Source organism: Ambystoma mexicanum, chromosome 8 (genome assembly GCF_040938575.1).
Source record: "Ambystoma mexicanum isolate Mex_15411 chromosome 8, UKY_AmexF1_1, whole genome shotgun sequence".
NCBI lineage: Eukaryota > Metazoa > Chordata > Amphibia > Caudata > Ambystomatidae > Ambystoma > Ambystoma mexicanum.
In genome coordinates, this window is record NC_090929.1 from 986,224,037 (window position 1) to 986,246,888 (window position 22,852).

General features: G+C 46.8%; 1 protein-coding gene across 3 annotated transcripts in view; it reads right to left on the minus strand.

The window, feature by feature from the left end:
• PRDM2 (PR/SET domain 2) overlaps positions 1-22,852 on the minus strand; it is a 773,815-nt gene that overhangs the window by 160,660 nt on the left and 590,303 nt on the right. For all 3 annotated transcript variants that reach the window (XR_011268651.1, XR_011268650.1, XM_069610899.1), the window contains one exon: positions 15,137-15,247. Coding sequence is in view for 1 of the 3 variants with exons in the window: in XM_069610899.1 (XP_069467000.1) it covers positions 15,137-15,247 (111 nt within the window). In the remaining 2 variants the exon portion in view is untranslated. The remainder of the gene's footprint in view (positions 1-15,136; positions 15,248-22,852) is intronic.

Here is a 22,852-nt window from a genome sequence, read left to right on the forward strand (position 1 = left end):
TCACATGCAATTATTCCCAGTCATCAGACCAGGACCCCCCACTGTTATATATAATCATAAATACAGCCATTAAATTGCTAATTGGACCATAACATTTTCATTTTGTAGCCTATCCACCTGGTTTTTGGTTCTTCCCCCACGCCCTCACCCAACAAATGAGGAAGCTAGAGCTTTAGCACCACCGAAGGCAGCCATCTTCAGATTCGAAGCTCTAGTCAAAGGACTAACTGCATGATAGAAGCAGCCTCACGGGGAGGTGGGTGGGAGCATGAGAATCTATGAAAGATACCAATGCTCAAGAACTACAGTTACAGGTTAGCACTAATTCTTCTTCAGCATTGGATCATTCATACATAGATTCACATGCTTGAACAGAATACCAAGCAGTTAGAACATGCACAAGGATCCCCCACACATTAATCAGCAGCGGCAAGTATTAAAAACCTCTAGATGTGAACATGGTAGAACACTGTAGTGTTCCCCTATTGCCCCTGTCCATATGGTGCATCCCTCTTGTAGATGAGGAAAGGAGGGCAAGGATGCTCCGATCTTATCAAAAGAGATGGAACACCACTGCTTGACCGACCGCTGATTCTCTTCTGGTGTCCTCTAGGCAGAAGTGCTTGGCGAAGGTATGTAGTGTGCTCCATATGGACGCATAGCACATGTCTTTCAGGGATACCTGTATGGAGCTCCAGCAGGTTGATTGGCCTTGGTAGAGTGAGCGGTAACTGGGCCTGTGAGATGGTGGGCCTGTGAGATGGTGGCCCCATGCCTCGTGGCAATGTGTTATACAGCTGGAGGAGGTCGGGTGCACAGTGCGCTATGTAAGTGTCGTTTCAGCAACAAACTGGGTAAGAATTTCAGATGTGGTTTGTTTACCCTATCTTTGTGAAAGAAAGTCTACAGTGGCTCCATCCATGCACAGAGCTTGAAGCTCACCTATGCAACTGGCTGAAGTCACTGCAATCAAGAATGCTACCTTGTGCAAAGGGAATTTTAAATGGCACTTGTGGATAGTCACATAAGGTGCGTCCATTAGAGCTGCTAGTACTGTGTTGAGCTGCCAACGCAGTGGTGGTCGTAGGACTGGCGGGAAAGTCCAGAGGAGACCTCCAAGAAAGGCCTTGAGAGTGGGGGTCTTGTACATGCAGTAATGGCAGAAGGGTCGTCCTTGAGGGCAACCAGCGAAAGCCCGGTTTTGGCTTGCTGCAACAAGGAGGGTGGTTGATCCAACAACACCCACATATTGTCTAGGGTCTGCCTGTCAAATCACACGTTAAAGCGTGCCCATTTTTTGGCGTATGTTCTCCGAGCACGAAAAGAGCCCAAAAAACAAGGATGTTGAAACCCCTGAGGGCAATTAGGAATAAAGACGCTCGCTTCCCTTCATCATAACACAAGCAGATGGAACATGTGAACTTCAATGAAGACAGTCTCAAAATAGTTGGACTTGAAAATGAACAGCCTCGGGGAGGAAACACGGATTCTCCTCCGAAAAAGTGAAGCAAAATGGATTTGCAAAATGGACACAGTCAAAAATGGCCTAAATTCAGACCCAGAAATGTTCCATTGGCTTTAAGCATTAGTTTTGGGTTACCTTAAAGTCAATACATTATATTGTTCTCGCTTTTCAACTCCCTCATTTATTTTACCTTGTAGTCTTTTCTACATTTCCCCTACCCCCACCTTTTTTCCATCCATCTAACAAATGCTTCCCATAATTTCTTTGACACATCATACACATTTACTTTTCCCACCTCCAATAATGGCGTCACCCCCTTTATATCCAATAAAACTAATTTGATTTCATTTATCAAACTGAATAGATACGGCCATCAGTCAAAAACAATGATAAGACAACTTGTTTTTTCGTTTTCACTTTTCAATTCTATATTATTACCATCGGAGCACTGTGAGCGTTGCCCCTTGACTGCTTCACCTGGCCATACTTTTTTCCAGGCCCCGAGGCCCTTTCCAAGCCCGCGACGCTTCCTGCATTCCCTTCACTCCAGCCTTGCCCCACCGACCCCCCTGCTCTCTCATTGGTCCTTGGACCTTCATCACCGGTCTTCCCAGGGCAACCCTCTGCCCCTGCAGCCCTGCAGCTAAGGGCCCCAAGGCCAGGGGCGGCTCCAACAGAGGCAGCTCCAGGAAGTGTCAGCAGGTGTCCGCAGGCGACGCCAGTGGCCAACCATCAACTACAAGGACCAGTAAGGTAGGAGTGGCCTGGTTCAGGGGAGAGGAGTTCTCTACCCTAGAACCCTAGCCACTTAGCAAACCAAAGTTAAACAGTGTGATTATTCCCCATTGACCCTCCCACACCCTCAAGGAACACCAATCAAACTATGTAATACGGTACCCAACAAACCTGCTGGCCGTAGACCACTCCCCCACTGTACAGGTCTCTGAAATTTAGTAGGGGTTCTGTGCCCAAATTGCACTGTATGCCATTCTGATTGCATTGATAGGCCTCTCTCTCACTATACAGGTCTCTCAGATGTGTGTACAAATTGCATTGTATGCCATTCAGATTGCAATGATAGACCTCTCTCCCACTACACAGGTCTCTGAAACTTAGTAGGGGTTCTGTTTCCAGGCTGCATAGTACGATATTTAGATTGCATTGATAGGCCTCAAGACGGGTCTCTCAAATTTCAGAGGGGGTTCTGTGTCCAATTGCATTGTGTAATATTTAGATTGCATTGACAGGCCTCTCTCCCACTACACAGGCCTCTCAAATTTCGTTGACCAACTCACTCTAAAGTGAGACAGAACCCACCAGCGAATTGTTGCAGAGCGACACTCCGATTAGGGTTTCACACCTCATAAGGCGTAAGTCTTAGCTGCGCTCTCAAAGTCACTCAACTAGTAGATATCCTTAAACCCACATAGCTAGCTCATCGCAGTGAACCTTGTTCAGGGAGACGAACACAAAAGAGCCACCAATAACACCCAACCATATAACCCTTAACCACCTCCCCTACCCCTCCCAAGACAGCGACTGAACAAGTCGGCAACATAAGCCGGAAATACCACCTACAGACAGAGCAAACTGGTAGCGGACAGGCCTCCATACCCAGTACTACACCACAAGACAACCAGAACAAAGCAGAACCAACAGGACATCAGCAAACAAATAAAGAGTAAACAATTCTCAATCTTATAATGCCGTGCAAACGACCCATTCTGAGGGATAGAAAAAGAGAAGAACGAACAAGCACTCCGGAACAGCAAAGAATCACAACTACAGAACGCACCCCCACAGACAGGAACAAAAATCTAACCAACACAGAGAGAAGAGACAAATCCATCCACTTAACTCCATACCTCGCTGACAACTGGTCACCAGAGCAAACCAACCCAACGCCAGAAGCAGCAACATCAAACAAACTGACACAAGCACGCAGGACAAGGATGAACAACACTAGAAACAACAAACACACAAACGATGCGATAACACCGTACATCACCAAAGCAAGAGGAACTTCCAATCGACAACCACAACTCCTGGAAGATGAACCTGATGAAAACAAAAACCCAAGATAGAACCTAGAAGAACTCTTCAAAGACGCTGACACCCTGAAACCTACACTTCAAAAAAAGATCGACCAAGAAGGAAACCTCAACACTGATGAGAAGACGACCTCAACAAGGAAGTCCAAACCAAACACCACCTCCAAACTCCACTGCAATCTAATAAACGCAAGATCCATGTCAAACCGCTCAGAGATCTTCGGCCTACTTGATGACAACGGCCTCTTCATCACAGAAACATGGCTGGACGATAACTACAAAATCACACTCCAAAGCTGCCTTACAACCAACTTCAAATGCCTTCAAATACACAGGAAAAACAAAAAAGGAGGAGGCATCGCAATAGCATTCAAAGGACACCTGAAAATAAAAACAGACATACTACTCAAAATCTTCTTTTTAAAAAAAGAAAATTGTTTCATTTTCATCATACCAACAAAACAACTGTACATCATTGATGCATCATTCAGCATACTCTCGAATTCCCCAACTTCCCCCACCCCCTAGCCCACTGGTCTGCAGCTGAGCATGTCGATTTAAGGTTCCGATTGCATGCTTCTTGCCTCTTCCGTGGCAGTGTTCTCATACCTTGAGTTTAATAATGGCACAGTCAGCGCCACCCATTGCTATAGATCCTTGCTATAATCTAGCTTCTGATTCTGTAGTGCATATTCCCAGGCCCCAGACTCTGCCGCCACACATTTTTGAAGGCCCCCCACCATTGTGTTATGCTCGGGCCTCTCGCATTTTTCCACTGCATGGCAATGCATCTTTTGGCTAGTATGTACACCAAGTCTTTTAGTTTATTCAACGGTTTGTTTTTGCGACTTCTCTTATAGCAGCCCAAAATGCATGCCACTGGGGTTCATGTGTCCAGGTCTATGCCTCCCTTAGCTGCACCTTCAGTTATCTGTGTCCAAAAACATTGCATCTCTCGGCACCCCCAGAACATGAGAGTCATTCCAGCCTCGGTTTCTTTGCATTTCGGGCATTCCTGTGCACTTGCTCCCTTGAACTTGGAGATTGCTTCTGGTGTTCGGTACACCCTGTTAGTTATGTAGAACTGCATTAGCTGTAGTCTGGCGTTTCTGGAGACTTTTTTCTGGTAGTGGGTTATGGTCTTCCATGCCATATCGTCAAAGTCTATGCCCAGTTCCATTTCCCATTTTGTTTTGCATCTGAGCTCTTCTTTGTATGTATTGTCCAGGAGTATCTCATAGAGCCTCAAAATCTCATGGCGTCCCTCAGCGACATTTAGCATCTTCTCTATTGCCTCATGTTCTATTTCCCGGTCTTTAATGTCGGGCCATCTTTCAGCGAGCGTCTCAAGCACTGCTCTATGCAACAAGAACTGACCCGAGGGTAATCCAGAGCTCTCCTGCAGCTCCGCAAATGACAGATCATTTGTCAGATCCCCCAGTGTGGCCACACCGCAGGGCTCCCATCTGACTCGTATTGCTGTGTAACCCCGGGGCCTACCCACCACTGTCGCTGCTATGGGGATCTGGGGGGAGGTTGGGTCCGCCACCCTCATGATCTTGCCCAGAGTAGATCTCTAAGGTACATTTGTGGGATGGCTGGCTGCAAAAGTCTAGTGTCTGTAGTGGCCTCGTCCGCCATCCACTTTACAAGATGTCGCAGTTGTCCTGCCAAAAAGTATAATTCAAAGTTAGGTATTTTCAGGCCTCCCCTTTCGTTGGGTCTCTGGAGCACCGTCAGTGCGACTCTATGCCTCCGGTCCTGCCAAAGGAATCGCATACAGAGCTTTTCTAAGTCGTTGAACAATTGCCGTGGGACATTGAATGGAACGTTGCTAGGCAGTGTAATAGCCGAGGTAGTGCTACCATTTTGAGAAGTGCGGCCCTCCCAGCCACTGATAATGGTAGTTTACTCCAAATGTCCATTGATTTTTCTAGACCCTCTCTCGCACTCTCCGTGTTTAAGGTGTGTTCAGTTTACGGTTCCCGATGAATAATGATCCCCAGGTATTTGAATGAGGTTGCTTTCCATGGGAGGGGCATACCGGGGAGGTTCCCGCTCATTGCTGTTCCCATGGCGGCCAGGGGGAAGAGACATGACTTGTCTTTGTTGATATGGATCCCTGTGTATCTGCTGAACCCGTCTAGTGTCTCTAGTATGAATGGTAGGATGTATTCAGGGTTATTCAAATATAACAGTGTTTCATCTGCATACATAGATACTATATGGGACACTCATCTAGCATTATGCCCCCATCGCTATATTCCTGCCATAAGTAGGAGGCCACAGGTTCTGTTGCGATAATGTATAACATTGGGGAAAGTGGGCAGCCCTGCCGTGTGCCCCTGTGCAGTTGCCATTTATAAGAGTACGTTTTACCTGTGCGCACTCTGGCCATCGGGCCGGTGTATACAAGTTTAGTCCACCTCAAAAAGACGGGTTCAATCCCCATTTTCGCCCTTGTGGCATACAGCCAATTCCACCTGACTGAATCAAAAGCCTTAGTGGCGTCCAAGGATGCCACTGCGCACTTCTCTTGTCTGTCATTAGTACAGTGGATGACATGGTGCAGCCTACCAAGTTTTCAGAGATGGTCCGCCCTGGCACGTACCCCGTCTGGTCTTGATGGATCAATAGAGGGATCACCTTCTTTAGCCTATCCGCCAGAAGTGCTGTCAAAATCTTGTTGTCTTGATTTATAGACAAAGGCCTATATGAGCCACATTCCGCCCCATCCCTTCCAGGTTTCAGTAGCATAATTATTACAGCTTCTCTCATAGTGTCAGGGAAGATACCCTCTCCGTACACGGCATTAAATACCTTGGCAAGGAGCGGTGCCAGGACGTCTTCGTATTTCTTATAAAATTCCCCTGGCAGCCCATCGGTTCCCAGGGTTTTACACGAGGGGAGAGACCTAATGGTGTCCAGTACCTCTTCTGAGGTAATGCGTTCAATCTAGGGCTTCCGCCATGTATGCCTCTAGTTTGGGCAGCTTGATGATGTCGAGGACATCTTCTATTTCCGTTTCTGTTGCTGACAGGGTGTCAGCATAAAGTTCTTGGTAATACTCAGAGAAAACTGTGTTTATGTCAGCTTGAGTGTGTGCCGTCGTGCACTCTGAGGTGCGAACATGACATATCAGTGTTTTGGGGGGTTTCTCGTTTATATAGCCAGGCTAATAGCTTTCCGGGTTTGTCGCCCTGAGCGTGGCTCCTTTCTAAATGTTTTGTATAGCTAAGTTTCCCCAATTTCTCCCAATGTGTTAAACAAGCTTGTTTGAGCTACACCTCTCCTTTCAAGTGTCCTGGATCTGTATCAGCTTTCGCCTCTAGGACCTTCAGTTCTCTTTCCATGTTTTGTAACGTATTTTCAATAGACCTTCGAGCTCCCCCAGCAGCGGCCATAATTTTCCCCCTTATTACTACTTTGTATGCCTCCCACACTGTACCAAAACTAATGCATGCGGTTCTCGTTTAGCTGCATAAATTCTTGCATGCTTTTTCGAATTTGTTCACAAAAAGCAACATTGAGCAATGCTTCACTCCGGAGCCGCCATGCTGGTATGGTGGGGTGGAGGGGAGAAGGGTGGGGGTTTGGGGGGGGGGGAGGGGCGCGTCGCATGACAAACACAGTCCAGGTGACCTGGAGAGGGGCATGGTCCAATATAACTCTTGCAAAGTATTGTGCATTACTAATCATGGCTTACTGCTCCTCACTTATGAACATGTAGTCTATCCTGGTACAGACTCTGTGTGGGGGTGAGTAGTACGTGTATTCTCTGCTCCCGGGATGCAGCACTCTCCAAATGTCTTTCAGCTTGAACTGTTGTGTCAGTGTGGATAAAACCTTGGCAGGTGTGGATGGACGTCTATGTTTGTTATCCGACCTGTTTTGGCTTGGGTCTATGGTGCAGTTGCGATCTCCTCCCCAGAGCAGGGTGCTGTCTCTGAATGGGCTTAGTCTCTTGTATAGTGAATGGGTAAACACTGTGGCGTCATGGTTGGGGTCTTAAGTATTTATTAAACAAACCTCGGTTATCTATTATTCCATGTAACAAAACCATCCTTCCTTCATCATCCATTTTCGTAGTGATGATTTTAAAGGGTATGTTTGGATCAAGCCAGATCAGCACCCCCCTGGCGTAAGTGGAATATGTGGAGCCCACCACTATCCCTCCCCAGGTCTTGGCTATTGCTGCTTGCTTACTTGCATCTAGGTGGGTCTCTTGCAGTAGGGCCACTCCGACCTTGTTTCTTTTGATATACGCATGGATTCTACACCGCTTGACGCAATTATTAATTCCTCTGACGTTCCACGTCATGACCCTTATCTTATAGTGTTTGGAAGCCCAAATGTTCATATAGGTAGCGGATCTGGGTGCGCCTACCCTCAGTTTAGCAGTTCTCATGGTTCTAACCTCCCTCCCTTCATTCATTCCCCAAACCCCTTTACCAACTCCCATTTGCCCTCCCTTCCCCAACTTTAAACTCCCCTTTAACCAAACTTGTCCAGCGGGGTTTCCCCCGTTAGGACTTTCCCGTTCCCGCTCCATTTGACCCTATGCTAGTCTCCTGGTGCCCTTCCCGGCTCAGCCATGGCCTCTGGGGCTCGGGGCAGGTCGACCACTGGGTGCATGATGTTGGCATCTGGTCTTGTCAACCCGCTAGACGCGAACGTTTCTAACATGGATTGTTTTTGTTTGGCCATCCCCCCCTTCGAGCACATCTCGCTGAGCAGTAGGGCTCCTCAGGGCTTTTTATTTGGAGGGTGGTCGTCTCCTGTATGTGCTGTGCTGTTGGAGCACAGTGTCAGGCCTTGCAGCTTGCGCGGATTATTTCTGTTCCTGAGGCCCTGGCCAGAGATACCCCCACAGTTTAACGCGCCAGATGCTAATCACTCCGAACTTATTTCTCTGCACTCCCAATGGTCTGATGTCGCTCTCAGCTTAGAATATGCTCTCGTAGTGGGTGGTTGCTGCAGGTATGAGGACTCCTTGCTTCACTAAGATGAGGTTGGGCTGCCTGTGTCAGGAAGTCTCCCCATGTGTGCCATGTGCGCTGAGATGTGCAGTATCCATGTAAGGTGAGGCCCTAGGCCAGATGGGCCGCTGCTGCTGTGCTGCCCAGTTAATGACACTGCACAGGCAGCAGTTCCAGTTTTCTGAGGCGTCCTCAGGTGCTTACATGTGCTCCATTATTGTCTGTGCTCTGGTCCAGCAGTAGTGTGGCAGTGTGGCCCTTGTGTGCACGGCCCTCCTAGCCTGCTTTTCATGGGCTGGTGTGGTGTTTAGCTGGGGCTGTTGCATCGTGGGTGTCTACGGCCTCCACTGATCAAGATTGTGCTAGGAGCAGCTGGGGGGAGCCAACTTTGACCATGGAAGATTATTGCATACTCGTTGTGGCTGGGTCTCCCCCTCCTGCCAGCTCCTTACCTTGTCAATGTGTCTAGGCCAGGTCTTCTTCCCTATTGCCAGTCCGATACACCATCCGCATACCTCTGCGGGTGTCGTGCCTCTGAGGATCCCCCAGCACAGCTTTGATGGAGCTCTCCTCTGGGGCCCCGGCCACATCGCTCCTTCCTTTGGTCGTCTACACGCCTCAGTCCTTGCTTGCGGCAGTAGTCTGCAAACGTTTCAGCAGAGCTACCGTTCCGCCGCTGCCACTCACGTCATGCGGCCGCACGCCAACGGTCGCTTCCCTGCGCTGTTCCGGGGTCCTCCGTGCTGCACTCTCCTGCCAAACCCCGCCCGCAGGTCTCAGGGTAGTAGCAGCTTGCCCACTATCCTTCCGATGTCTGAATACTCGTCTGGTGTACGATCCAGACCACAGCAGGTCCGGTCCACTCGGTTCGTGCCTCAGTGGTCTCCCAGCAGTCGCTTCAGTGCCACTTGTGCAGCTGGGCTGCAGCCGCCATTTTCGCCTGGTGCCACGGCGCTGTTTCACTTGGTGATACATCCGGAATCGGGCACATAGAGCCTTTTAACTGCAGGCGGTGCCTCTCATAGTCTTCAGCAATGTCGCCGTTTTTCAGGCATTTCTCGAGTCGTTTAGCATACATTTACAGAATATCTTGGGAACATTGTTCAGAGCTCACAGAAGGTGCGTCCTCTTCACGTGGCCGCTAGCCAACCCCCGTAACACTCAACATCCTCAACTGCGAAACCATGTTAATACACCTAAAGGCGACCCCGAAAACCAACATCAAATTCATCCTGGTGTAAAGACCACCGACATATGATGCAACCTTCGTAAACAACTTCATAAAAGCCATCACCAATTTAGCCATCAACCACAAACACCTAATCATCCTCGGGGACTTCAACATCTGGTTTGAAGACAGTCACGCCAACTCCCAAAACTCACTGATTGTACAACTCACTACCATGAAACTACGACAACTAGTCAAAGGGGTAACACACTCGACACACCCTCGACGCAATTTTCGCCAAGGAAAACCTCATCACCACGGCACTGCCGATACAAATACTGTGGAGCGATTACCTCATCATATCATTCGTGATCACTCTGCATCCAACCTCCTAAACTCAACCACCACAAAAAGAAACTGGAAACACGTCAAAGAAAGCAACTTATTCGAACAACTGGAGTTAACCAAGCCTTCAAGTACAGAATTAGAGCTAGCTGACCTAGATGGGAAAGCGGAGCTACTACACAAATGGATTGCAAATACAATAAAGAAGATCGCCACAGAAAAACCATTCACCCCAACAAAAAAAAAAAACAATGGCAAAATGGTTCCCCTCCACTATTAAGCACCATGAAAAAGGAAAACAAAAAGATGGAACTGTAATGGAGGAAAGAATATAACCCAGACAAAAAAAACAATGTTCCAGAAACAAATCCACGCATACAAGAAGGAAATTCCAAAGACAAAGAGAAGGCATTATGATGTCAGAATCACCAATGCCACCAACACACAAAAAGAAATGTTTAACATCATTAAAGAGATGAGAAACCTACCAGGCTGCGATAACACCCTAACCCCCTCTATGAAACTATGCAACGACCTGGCAGACCACTTCAAGAAAATAATCAATGACATCTGACAAACCATACAAATGTGACCAACCACAACACACAACCAAACCAACCTAACAGAACCACAGCACAAACCCAAAACCTTTCCTGAAATATCAGAAGAGGCATTCGCAATGCTGGTAAAACACAGCAAGAAAGCTGGTTCACCCATAGATCCCTGTCCCCCGGTCATCTACAAATCAATCCTTGCACAAGGAACGCCAGCAGAACATTACAGAAACCTTCTAAATCTAGCACTAGCAACAGGAACTGTACCGAGGACCTTCAATTCGGCATATATCAAACCACTTCTGAAAAACACAAGTGGCGATGTAGAAGACCGCTCCAACTACAGGCGATCGCAAACATTCCCTAACCGGAAAAAATCCTGGAAAGCTACGTATATAAACTAACCCAAGAACATGTAGAAAAACACCACCTGCTAGACCAAGCTCAAGTCGCTTTCAGACCCGCAAGAGGAACGGAAACAGCACTACCATCTGGGACGACCTAAAAAATAACGCAGACTCAAACACAGCCTTTATACTGCTCAACCTCTCTGCAGCCTTCGACAAAGTTAGCCATGACGCCCTAACCAAAAGACTAGAAGACATAGGCATAACAGACACAGCACTACTCTGAACTAAATCATTCCTAGCAGACAGAACAGAAACCATACGGATTAAACCCTTCAAATGCACTCCTCGAGTGCCTCAAGGATCCTCACTATCACCACTGTACTTCAACATCTACCAGACTACAGTTATCAGAATCTTCAAAACATACAACATTACATGCTACAACTACGCAGATGATAATCAAATCATCTACAAAATCAAAGACACTGAAGCCGATCAGTCAACCCTAATCGACTGTTTAAAAGAAGCCTTCAACTGGATAAATGCCAATAACCTGAAAATCAACCCAGAAAAGACAGAAATCATGATCATATCCAAAGACCAAGAGAAAGAAACCACCATCCCGTGGCCAACGGAAATAGGAACCGCACCAACACCATCTAAGGTAGTAAAAAATCTGGGAGTCCTAATAGACAACACCCTAACCTTAGAACCACAAATAAATGCAACAGTGAAGAAATGTTTTTTCCTCCTCCACACTGCAAGAAGAAGCCTACCTTTCCTCTCCTTCACTCACAAAACACTCACTATCGTCGCCCTCATGTCAAGAATCGGCTATGCAAACAGCCTCTACCTCGGAATACCAGAATACCTCCTGAAGAAACTACAACAGATCCAAAATGCAGCGGCCAGACTACTCCTCAAACTATCCACAAGAGATCACATCACTCCGGCCCTAAAAACACTACACTCACTCCCAGTAAAACATTGCATCATCTTCAAAACAATGTGCTCAACGCACAGAGCAATCAGTGGACAAGGAGCAGAATTCCTACAAAAGAAAATAACCATCTACAAGCCAATGAGATTCCTCGGGTCAAACAACGAAATCCACCTGGAACTAAAACCATACCTTAAGAATAAACTTGGAGGCACCTCCTACCACTTAGTCGCAAAAACCGTGAACAAAATTTCAAAAGAAATAAGAAACACCAAAGATCACCTAAAATTCAGGAAATGACTAAACACCTGGCTCTTCAAAACCACAGACAAACTGAAACCCAAAACATCAGAAAGGAAAAAGGATTACTAAAATGGAGGACACTGACAGCTCCTAGAACAGACAGGGAAGCTCCCACTGCACCAGGACGGGTGACGCCGGGTAGAGTGACACACAGGCGACACCCATGGAGACGTAGTCAACAACCCCAACCAATCCCACCAAACACCTTCACTCTCCCCATAGTTGCTACCAGATACCACGGTGTAGTGGAATTGGCAATCACCACCGTAGCTGAGTTATGGACATCGGGAGGTGCAATGGCCATATGAGTAGGAAGGGAGGACAGATGGGGCTGTGAGGGAGGCTGATGGAGGTGGGGGCCAGATGTGAAAGGGACCTTGAATGCTGTACGGGCCCAGATCGGGACATAGGCGCAGGGGTGCTCCCGCACCCCATCTGGGGAGATTATGCAAGCCCAGAGCCTCAATTCAGGATAGAGATGCCAACTAACCAATTCCACTAACAATTTCCCCCTCTGCATACACCTCTCAAACTCCAAACCAAACACAACCACAACCACAAACCTACAGCACAACAAACCGCACAAACTTCACTACACAACAACACAAAAACACACAGACTTGCACAACAGTACACGACGACTACCAGCCGCAAACACCCCAGGCCCAGCCAACGGACCCACCGGGCTGAGGCCGCCAACAGCACATCACTGCTCTCTTGCACTTTTCCAGCTTCCTCCCACCGACTCACCCTCCCTTCCTCTTTCAGAGCCGCCGGAGCGCCAGGTGACCACTCCGCTGGCGATAGTGCGCGGTACAAATGTCTTAACATTAACATACTCTTTTCTAATGTAATTTTTCAAACAAAAGTAGTATTTTTCGCCATTTCAATTTTTTTATTGCTCGTCATAAGCGTTACTGCATGGACACATTTACGCACACGTGATATCATTACGTCAATACACACGAACGCAGTGACAATCCGTCATCGCATGTCCCTTTGGCGCATATAAATAGCGCGTCTAAACTTAGAATAACCGTGCCTCTTACAAGAAGCATCGTTGTACAAGGATAGAGATGCCGACGCAGATAACCTCTGTCCTATGAACTCCAGTTTCCTGCCCCCCTTGTCTGATGGAGCTGTGAGGAGGGACGTTGGGTTGGTTAATGTTTGCCTGGCTGCAACTGTAATCACAGAGTCCGGCTTAGGATGCCTTCTCAGACCCAGTGGTGCAGTGCCATGGGATTTATATATTTCTTCTCCGGTCGGGCAGGGTACAGGGGGCTCTTGAGCAAGGCTTTACCGGCTCCCCATAAGGTGTGCAAGATGGGTATGGTAGTGGTTTTTCAGCTTCACTTGTCCCTGTGCTCAAAGCATGAAGGACAAACATCTAAGCTGACTTGGCGATAATGTTATCAAATTTGGTGATATCATCAGGAGGTTAAGATCCCCCTTGTGAGTCGTGCTTTCTTTGTTTCGCAAGGATGCAGTCTTCCCATTCATTGCCCTCCCTCTTGCAGTGAAACTTGTGGGCTCTCTCTCGCTGTTCTGGCTCTTCCACTGGTGTTCCATTAGCAGAGAAGTTATTCTAAGGTTCTACCAATGGATCCGTGCACTTGAAGATGCAGGGGGTGAAGGGCTCCCAAGCCTCCCAACAGGTGGTGCTGGTGTGGGCTTCTGGCTATCTTTGGGGGGAAGTGGCCCCTTGTTACCCTAGTTCCCATATGCCAAACTGAGGTGACTCCTCCTTTGGAACTCAGTGCGGATGTTCTGAAGCATTTGCATGAATGCAGGCTAAAATGGGTCATCAGCACCTTTTTGGGCTTCCGGAATTGGGTGCCAAGGGGAGCAATCTTCCGTGGGACCACTGCAGGCAGCCCTGGGTGCTCCTCTAGGTCAGAGAAATCCTCTTGCAGGATATGCAGTAGCAGGATGATATCCAGTAGCTCTGCCATCTCTTCATATAGATCGTTGACGATGATCAGCGCTCAGAATGATTCCCGTCAACCAGTATTTTTTATAGGCTTCTGCTGGTGATCCACCCGTTAATGGATGTTGCATGGATGATCACACCCCTCCCCCCAACCCACTTGTCATGGACGGTGGTTTGGTTGTGCTTTCTGTAGAAGTCTTTGTCGTTATCATACTTGCTGTATCGTTGTGGAGGGACCACTGCTGACTTTGGCCACTTTCTTCATTGGATGTGCCCCTGTGGTCTTCCTCAACCTTACCACGGTCTGGTGGTTGGGGGCCAAGCGGGTAGACAGGTTGCCATAGCTCTTTCTACTGATGAAGCTCTCTTAACTAGAGCTGGGTTCTGTGCAGCAAAGCGAGGGCTGTCCTGATGGATTCTTCACCTGAGAAGTAGCACTTAATTTCTTCCAGATGGAGCAGGAGCATCCTGTGCCTGTCCTAAAGTGTGAAAATATCAGCCATTAGGCACATGCCTCTGTATTGTGTAGATGCAGACAACAGATGTATTCAGGGTCAGGGTCTCTGAGGAAAACGTTTTTTTTCCAACCACACACTGCATACTCCTTAAAAATTGAATTTCTTTGTTTTTCAAAGCCCTCCTTCAGCCATGGCCACAAAGGGCAGAGGGAAAATTGTAACACTTTGGTTTTCCAGCTCCTGGAACTCTGCCTGTAAGCCACACTTCTTCTGCACTGCTTATGACAAAGCCTGAAATTGCAAACTTAACATTCCATAGTGTTTTGCCTCTGCAAGCTAGCTTGCGCACCCATACGAGCGAGATGATAGATGATTTTGGTGAATATACAATATACTTTTTATTTTTATATTTTATTTTTTAGGGATACCATTTTTTGTACGAATAATTATTTAGACATTTCACTATATTTCATCGGAAACTAAAGAAATTTCCTGTTTAAGGATGCAAAGTAAAAAAGTAAAAAACATTTTTGTGATTAGTTTTAAGAAACAACATAGAAAACCAATGAGCAGAACAAAAAATAGTTTACCGTCTTCGGAGTCCCTCATCTCTACAGAAGCATTAACAGAATCTGGCTTTCTTGGTCTTATGCCAATGTTCTGGTTTCCTTTTTTCTTTCCTTCAATTGATCGCCTCCTACCTAAATGAAAAATATAATGTCCATTATGCATTTCAATTAGTTTCAGTTACAGCTAAAATAAACAGCAATAAAGCCCAATGAACAGGTTTTCAAAAATAGAAATTGAAGCAAATTAGAAAGCTCCATCCATCATACAACAGGATGCATCTCAAGTGTACACCAAAAGATGATTTTATAGCCATCAAGCGAGAAAAATAAAATGTTCATTTTAAGCAAGCTGGTAAAACATGCATTTTAGATCTTGGTTATATTAAGCATTTTTAAATCATATTCAAAGGAGTACAAAAGGCAGCATTTTAGCTGCAACAGATGCAATGTTAATGGCTCATGTTCAAAGGTCAACATCCATTTATGAATTTCCCTGTTAGGAAACAGATTGGCTTTCAGTGGTAGGCATAATTGTATAACGGATATTGTTTAAATGTTGACTTCTATGTCCCACTTTGCCTTGGAGCGTGTGGAGGCGCTCCCACATGTCCTCCTTTAGCTCAACCTTGCTTACGTTTTTCTCCATGTACCTTTTTCTTGCCACACTTGTTTGAAAAAACAAACTTCACCTCACTAGTAACGTTTGCCATAATCCTGAAACTTAACTCCTTATGTTTGTTGGCATTTGGATCAGAAACATTTTTTGAAGGTCAACCTTTCAGCAGATACTATTTTTTTACAGTCTCCTATTAGGCAGGATCACAAAAGGAAAGTGACATTCGAGCCATATATGGTTTTCCAGTTTGAATTCCTTGACCAAACAGTAGACTTAAGATGTGCTTCCAATGTAGATCTGATCACTTTGAAAGTCATAGTCCCTATGTCAGAACGTGCACTGCAAATGCAAATATCAATTTCATTTTTGCATAAGCTATGTTATTCAATGAGGCAAATCCAGGAAAGAATATATCATAAGGTTTCCCAATAGAAATCAATAATTCAGCTTTGGATTGTATTGTGAGGCTGCTGTTTTGATATTGGACTCAACATGGCCTTGTGTTTAGAGAAAAAGCCAGATGGAAGAAAAATGTTTTCCTTCTATATAAAACAAAACCCCACCTAAAATACCATCCAATGCCAATGGAAAAAAGAAATGAAACAAAGAATTGGGAGTTTTGAGAAATCGTTTGGGAGGCAATAGCCGACCAATTCTCAAACATTAAAGCTCATGTCTCAAAAATAGCTGCTTTAATGGAGGACTCTTGCAAGTCCATCTTGCATTCAAGTCTCTTCTATGGTTCTTTCATGTTCATAAAACCTGGGATTGTCAGAGAATGGAAAGCATTTGTTAAAATACATATCAGCACTCGAGGATACTCTAAACCTTCCACACTGTCAGTATGATGGAAAGGATCAAAACCAGGTTGTGAAGATTGGGGTTAACACTCAAAACAAGGTCAGGAATGTGGAGATTAGAAGGATCATAGCAGAAGCAGAAGGTTGCAGAATGCTTTGCAACCAAAGCGCTTCACACAGGACAGTTACCAATATAAACATACTATTCACCTTGCTTGAAGCATGTCCCAAGGAATCAGTCAAGCAAGAATGGCATCGCTTTTTGCAATATGAAGAGAGCAGAATCTTGATTTATCCTGACTTTTCAACTGCTGTCCAGTCCACCAGAAGATCCTACGATCCCATCAAGCGCCTACAACGGGATCGACAAGTCGCCTACTCAATCCTTTTTCCAGCAAAGCTTCATATACAATATGGGGGTAGAGCGCACTATGAGAATCCTGGAGAGTCTTGCACTTCTATATAAACTCTGATCCTGTTGCCACCCACTGGAAGCTTGAAGTCAGTCAATATCACCCTTGACATGTGTAAATGGCTAGCTACACTTCCTGAGGCTGCTTTCTTCTCAGATACTAGCATTCCACTTGAGGCATAATACTTCTTGTAAGTTCTGTTCGAGACTCAAAGTATGTATATGAATTGCTGTTCAATCTGTACTCAATGATTTTTCAATGCATTTTGGTTTGGGGAATCACTGTCATGTTGGGATGGACCGTGAGGGATGGGGAGGAGTGGGCGTTTAGGTTTGGTTTTACAGTTTGGGAAAACAGTGTGTTGCATTTCAATAATGATCTGACTATACTGCTGGATATCAAAATAGGCTTGACAGATGGCTACAATTAACGGGGGTGGAACGGCTGGGGCATTGACGTTCATTGCCTGGAATTGCCTTGAATGTGCACAGACTTATCTCGAGAGCCATGCCCCTAAGGTACTCCTGTTGAAGCAGACTAATGTATTTGCAACAGTCAGTTCACCCATAAATGAGGCCAGCAAAGGTTTCACATGCCATACTCCTCACAGCCACGTGGGGTGATGAAGCTAATACACTCTACTGTAGTATTCACTGTAGATAAAAGTTATATTGACCCCCCTGGGGAGATATGTGGTACTGAGGGGCTCACTAGAGGGGGATGGGATAATGTTGGTCAACAGGTACGGTCCGAATATAGACAACCCTGAATTCTACTGGCATCTGACGAATATGCTTGTTGAAAACATGGGTGTACCAGTGGTTTGGGCAATGGAGGGGTGACGGATAACATTTTGGATGTTGACAGGGACCATTCTTCTGACACTCCCTGCTCACCATAACTTGCTGCACAAACCTCATTACAAATTATGCTGCAGCTTCATCTGACGGATGTTTGGCGTAGTGATCACCCTGAAACTCGGGAGTACACGTACTACTCTTCAGTTCACAATTCAATGTCGAGGATAGATTACTGGCCTTTATCTGCTGCCCTGGTGGGGAGGATACAGAGGTGCACGATTCTTCCATGCACACTTTCAGATAACTCCCCGATTTTGTTATCTCTGACCTTTGACCTATGTTATAGACCTCGCCCACTGTGGCGAATATATCCCCCTCAATGCTGCGAATCTATGATCACTGCACCGCTCGAAATTCCGCTGATGAAAATGACGACCATTGCGGCGCAGTGCTCAGATAGACCATGGTGGACTGTATCCCCCCTGCCCACTTAACTTAACAGCGGTGCACATGGAAGTGTACCGCCGACTTGCCTCGATCCCTCTGGCTTCAGTTCCCACCCACTTACATGGGACAGCGCTGGCGCTGCAGGGTCCTTTTTTTCTGTACGCTTTTGTGTCCCCACTCTCCATTTAACAGAAGCGGGGGACACCAACGCAACCCCTGATCCCCCCATTGCCAAGATTAACCCCAATTTGCTTAGCCGCAGTAATGGGGGGTGTCGGCATTTTTGTAATGCGCAAGCGCGCAGTTTTTGTGTCGCCCACCTTGTGTGGTCGCATTACTGGTACGATTCCAATGCTGCTGGACTCCAATCTCTCAAGAGTCCCTGTATGCTGAAATAGAAGATTATTTCACAATAACGTGGGTTCGGTTGCACTCTATTCCACAGTGTGGAAAGCGTTTAAGGTGTTCATGCGTGGGTAACTGCATTAACTGCAGGGAATCTAAAGGCACTTTGTTTGGAGCAACTTCAGATAGAAGGGCAGATTAGGCACCTAAAAATTAGTATGGCATAACGAAAGACCTTGTTAGGACTGATTATGGGAACCTTCTTAAATTCCACGAATTAGCAGATGAAGTGTTCTACATGGCCAGACCGGCACTCGCCCGGCCAGACCAGGAAGATCATTAGCCAGAGCGGTCAGAATTGAAGCCAAACCACGCAACATAATGGGAATCATTGGGTCGTCTGGGATCACATTGAACTCTCAAGATATTAATGCGGAATTCAAGGCATATATTATAACAGGACATTATACCTGAACAGGGATGCTGGCTCGGATGATGCCCTTACAGAGTATCTCGATAGTATTGAGCTAGCTCCCTTGGCTACCGGAGGAGTACATGGCTCTGGACTCGCCTAGAACGCCTAAAGAATTAGTTTCCGCAATCACTGCCCTATCGTCTGGTAAGACTTCGAGTTTCGATGGATTCCGGGAGGGCTGGTGGTCGGGTCGAGTTGTATAAAGAATATAAAACTATACTTGCTCCACTTTTGCAACCGGCATGGCAGGAGCCCCTTCACTATGGTGGTCTTCCAGCCTCAATCCGGGCGGCTATAATCACAGTTCTGTTGAAGCCTGGTAGGCAACGACTGAGGTTGCTTCTTATCAGCGTTTATCTCTAATGAGGACTCAAACACTTTGACAACCAGACTCCTTCCATACAGGACTACACTAGTGCATCCAGATCAGTCTGGATTAATTCCTACTCTCTCTCCAGCGGTCAATATAAGGAGGCTTTTCTGTATTATATATCAAATTCTTGTGCAAGAGCGGTTGCAGCGTTTTTAGATGCCAAAAAGGCCTCCGACTCTGCCATGGAGGTTTGTGGGGCAAGTCCTGCATCAATAACGATTTGGGCCTTACTTTCTTAGTTGTGTACCACTTCTCTTTTTGCGACCCACTGCCAGGGTGCAAATTCTGAACTGTCATCTAACATACATTTGGGTAGAGGGATGTGCCAAGGGTGACCGCCATCTCCGCTGCTCTTTGCACCAACAATAGAGCCATTGGCTGCAATCGTCAGAGCTAAGCACAGACACGGAGCATGCGTATTGCTGGGCCTCCAAAACTGTTATCATTGTACGCAGACAACACTTTGCAATACATTTGCGACCCGTAGGATAATCTTGGTCTCGTGATGGGGGAAGTCTCTTGTTTTCTCTAGACACTCTGGATATAGTATCAATAGGACAAAGTCAAAGCTATTCCCTCTTATGGATGTCACACTTCCCTTTCCTGAAATGACTGGGTTGCTTCCAGATTCAAAATATTTGGACATTAGTGTTTATAGGGAGCAGAGGTACTTACGTACAGACAATTATGCTGAATACATACCGCAACTAGCAGCAAAGCTTAGGACTTGGCTAAACTGCCAATATCTCTATGCAGACAACGTACTTTACTAAAGATGATAGTCCTTCCTAAATTGTTTAATTTCTTCTGTAATATTCCCCTTTTGGCCGGCCAGATCCTTTTTCACATTGGTACGATCCATGATGGCTAGAATTCTTTCAGGACCGGATGCGGCTAGAGTGCGGGTACGGTAGAGTTGGGAGATGCTCAAAGTAACATACGAGCATTTCAGGCTGGTGGCACCAGGTGTGGAACTTTATTATATAGTTGCCCAAGCACAATACACAGGTGTTTGGTACTGCCAGAGGTTGTAGTGGTACATAGGGTGCGGCCCCTACTAACCTTAAAGCTGTCATTTTCAGCGTTAAATATATTGATTGCTGCTCCTTTGACCCAGTCCGTACAACTGTTAATGTTAACGTTAAAGGACATTTGTACCGCGCACTCCCACCACCGGAGTGGTCCCCTGGTGCTCTGGCGGCTCTGAAAGAGGGAGGGAGGGCGGGTGAGTTAGTGGGTGGAGGTTGGAAAAGTGCAAGAGAGCAGTGATGTACTGTTGGCAGCCTCAGCCCGGTGGGTCCGTCGGCTGGGCCTGGGGTGTATGCGGCCGGTAGTCGTCCTGTACTGATTTGCGGGTCTATGTGCATTTATTGTTTTATTGTTGCAGTGTGGTGAAGTTTGTGCGGTTTGTTGTGCTGGAGGTTTGTGGTTGTATTTGGTTTGGAGTTTGAGAGGTGTATGCGGAGGAGGAAATTGTTAGTGGTCTCGGTTAGTTGGCATCTATATCCTGGCTGACCAGTTGTGCTTGCGTAATCTCGCTCGATGGGGTGCTTGGGCATCATGTGCCTCTGGAGGTTCGTGCTCGTTTTGTATACGAGGCCCCTTGAGCATCTCACTGCCTCTTCCGCCCGTTCTGTCAACAGCATTGCATGCTCCCCAACCACATGGCCAGTGCACCTGCCAGTGTCCACATCTTAGTTAGTGCGGTGATTGGTGGTATCTCGCTAGTTCCACAACCCAGTGGTACCTAGTTGTAGCTATACGGCGGTTGGGGATGGTAAGAATTGGCGCGGGTTGTTGCCTCCGTCTCCGTGGGTCTCGCATGTGTACCACTCTGTCTGGCGTCACCCCTCCTGGTGCCCTGAGTGCTTATCAGTCAGTTCTGGGGCTTGTCAGTGTCCTTTCCAGTTTAGTTGTTTGTCTTACTGCTGCTTTGGTTTTAGTCTCTGGGCTCGAAGAGCCAGGTTTTTAGTAATTTTCTGAATTTAAGGTGATCTTTGGTGTTCCTCATTTCTTTTGGGATGCTGTTCCAGGTTTCTGCGGCAAAGTGGTAGAAGGCGGTGCCTCTGAGTTTTTTCTTGATGTAAGGTTTTAGTTCCAGGCGGCTTTCGTTAGTTGATCTAAGGGGTCTCGTTGGCTTGTAGATTGTTATTTTCTTTTGAAGGAATTCTGCTCCTTGTCCGCAGACTGCCCTGTGCGTTATGCACATTGTTTTGAAGGTGATATGTTGTTTTAGTGGGAGCCAGAGTAGTGTTTTTAGGGCAGGGGTGATGTGGTCTCTTCTGGATAGTTTGAGGAGTAGTCTGGCTGCTGTGTTTTGGATCCGTTGTAGCTTCTTTAGTAGGTATTCTGGTATTCCTAGGTAGCGGCTGTTTGCATAGTCGATACTTGACATGATGAGGCCGATGATAGTGAGTGTTTTGTGTTTGAAGGAGAGGAAAGGTAGTATTTTTCTTGCCGTGTGGAGGAGGAAGAAGCATTTGACTGTTGCGTTTATTTGCGGCTCCAAGGTTAGGGTGTTATCCAGGAAGCAAAAAGGTTCCTCAGAACCACCTGACCAAACTCTGCATCCCAACTGGAACAGGTGTCCAGGGAATAGTGTTTACAGAAAGCTGACAAGAGTGGCCCACGTAGGTGCCTTGCTAATGACCTCCCAAGAAGCATGCCTCTGAAAGGCAACGTAGTAGCTTTGGCTCTGACCGTGTGCACATGAAACCCTGCAGTCAGCGTCTACCTAGGGCCATATGCGCTTCTGAAATTACCTGGGCCATCCAACGGGAGATGAATGCCTTGGAGGCATGGGTGCCGCGCCCCCAAACATGACAAACAGCGCTTCTGACTTCCAGACAGATCTTGTCCGCGAGAGGTAGAACTTGAGCACTCTCCTCAAATCCAGGGCATGTAGTGCCCTTTCTGCCTGGGACTGTGGGTTCGGGAATAATACTGGCAGGCACATTTCCTGGTTCAAGTGGAATGGTGAGAACACCTTGGGCAAGAAGTTTGGATGAGTGTGCAAGATGACCTTGTCGTTGTGAAAGGTTTTCACGACTACAGTGCCTGCAGCCCACTGATCCTGCACGCATAGGTGAGCGCCACCAGCAGGACTGCCTTGAGCGTAACCCACCTGATGTCAACCGATGCCATTGGGCGAAACAATTGCGCTGTAAGGTGGCAAGCACCACGTTCAGGTCCCAGACGGGATGGGGCCTATGAACCAGAGGAAACAGCCTGGACAAGCCCTGTGACCACCGGGCTGGCCACTGAGGTTATGATCCGGTGTGTTTTTTTTATGCCCAGGTGGCTCTCAAGTGAGGCAAGGATCCACCTGGACCCCTGACCGAACCAGGTGTTTGTGGAATAAGATAACCAAGTGAGCGGTTCGTGCCCCTGACTGCGAGACCAGTGGCAAAACATGGTCCACTTACTCTTGTACTGAGTGTGTGGACGGCCTCATGTATGATCCCCCAA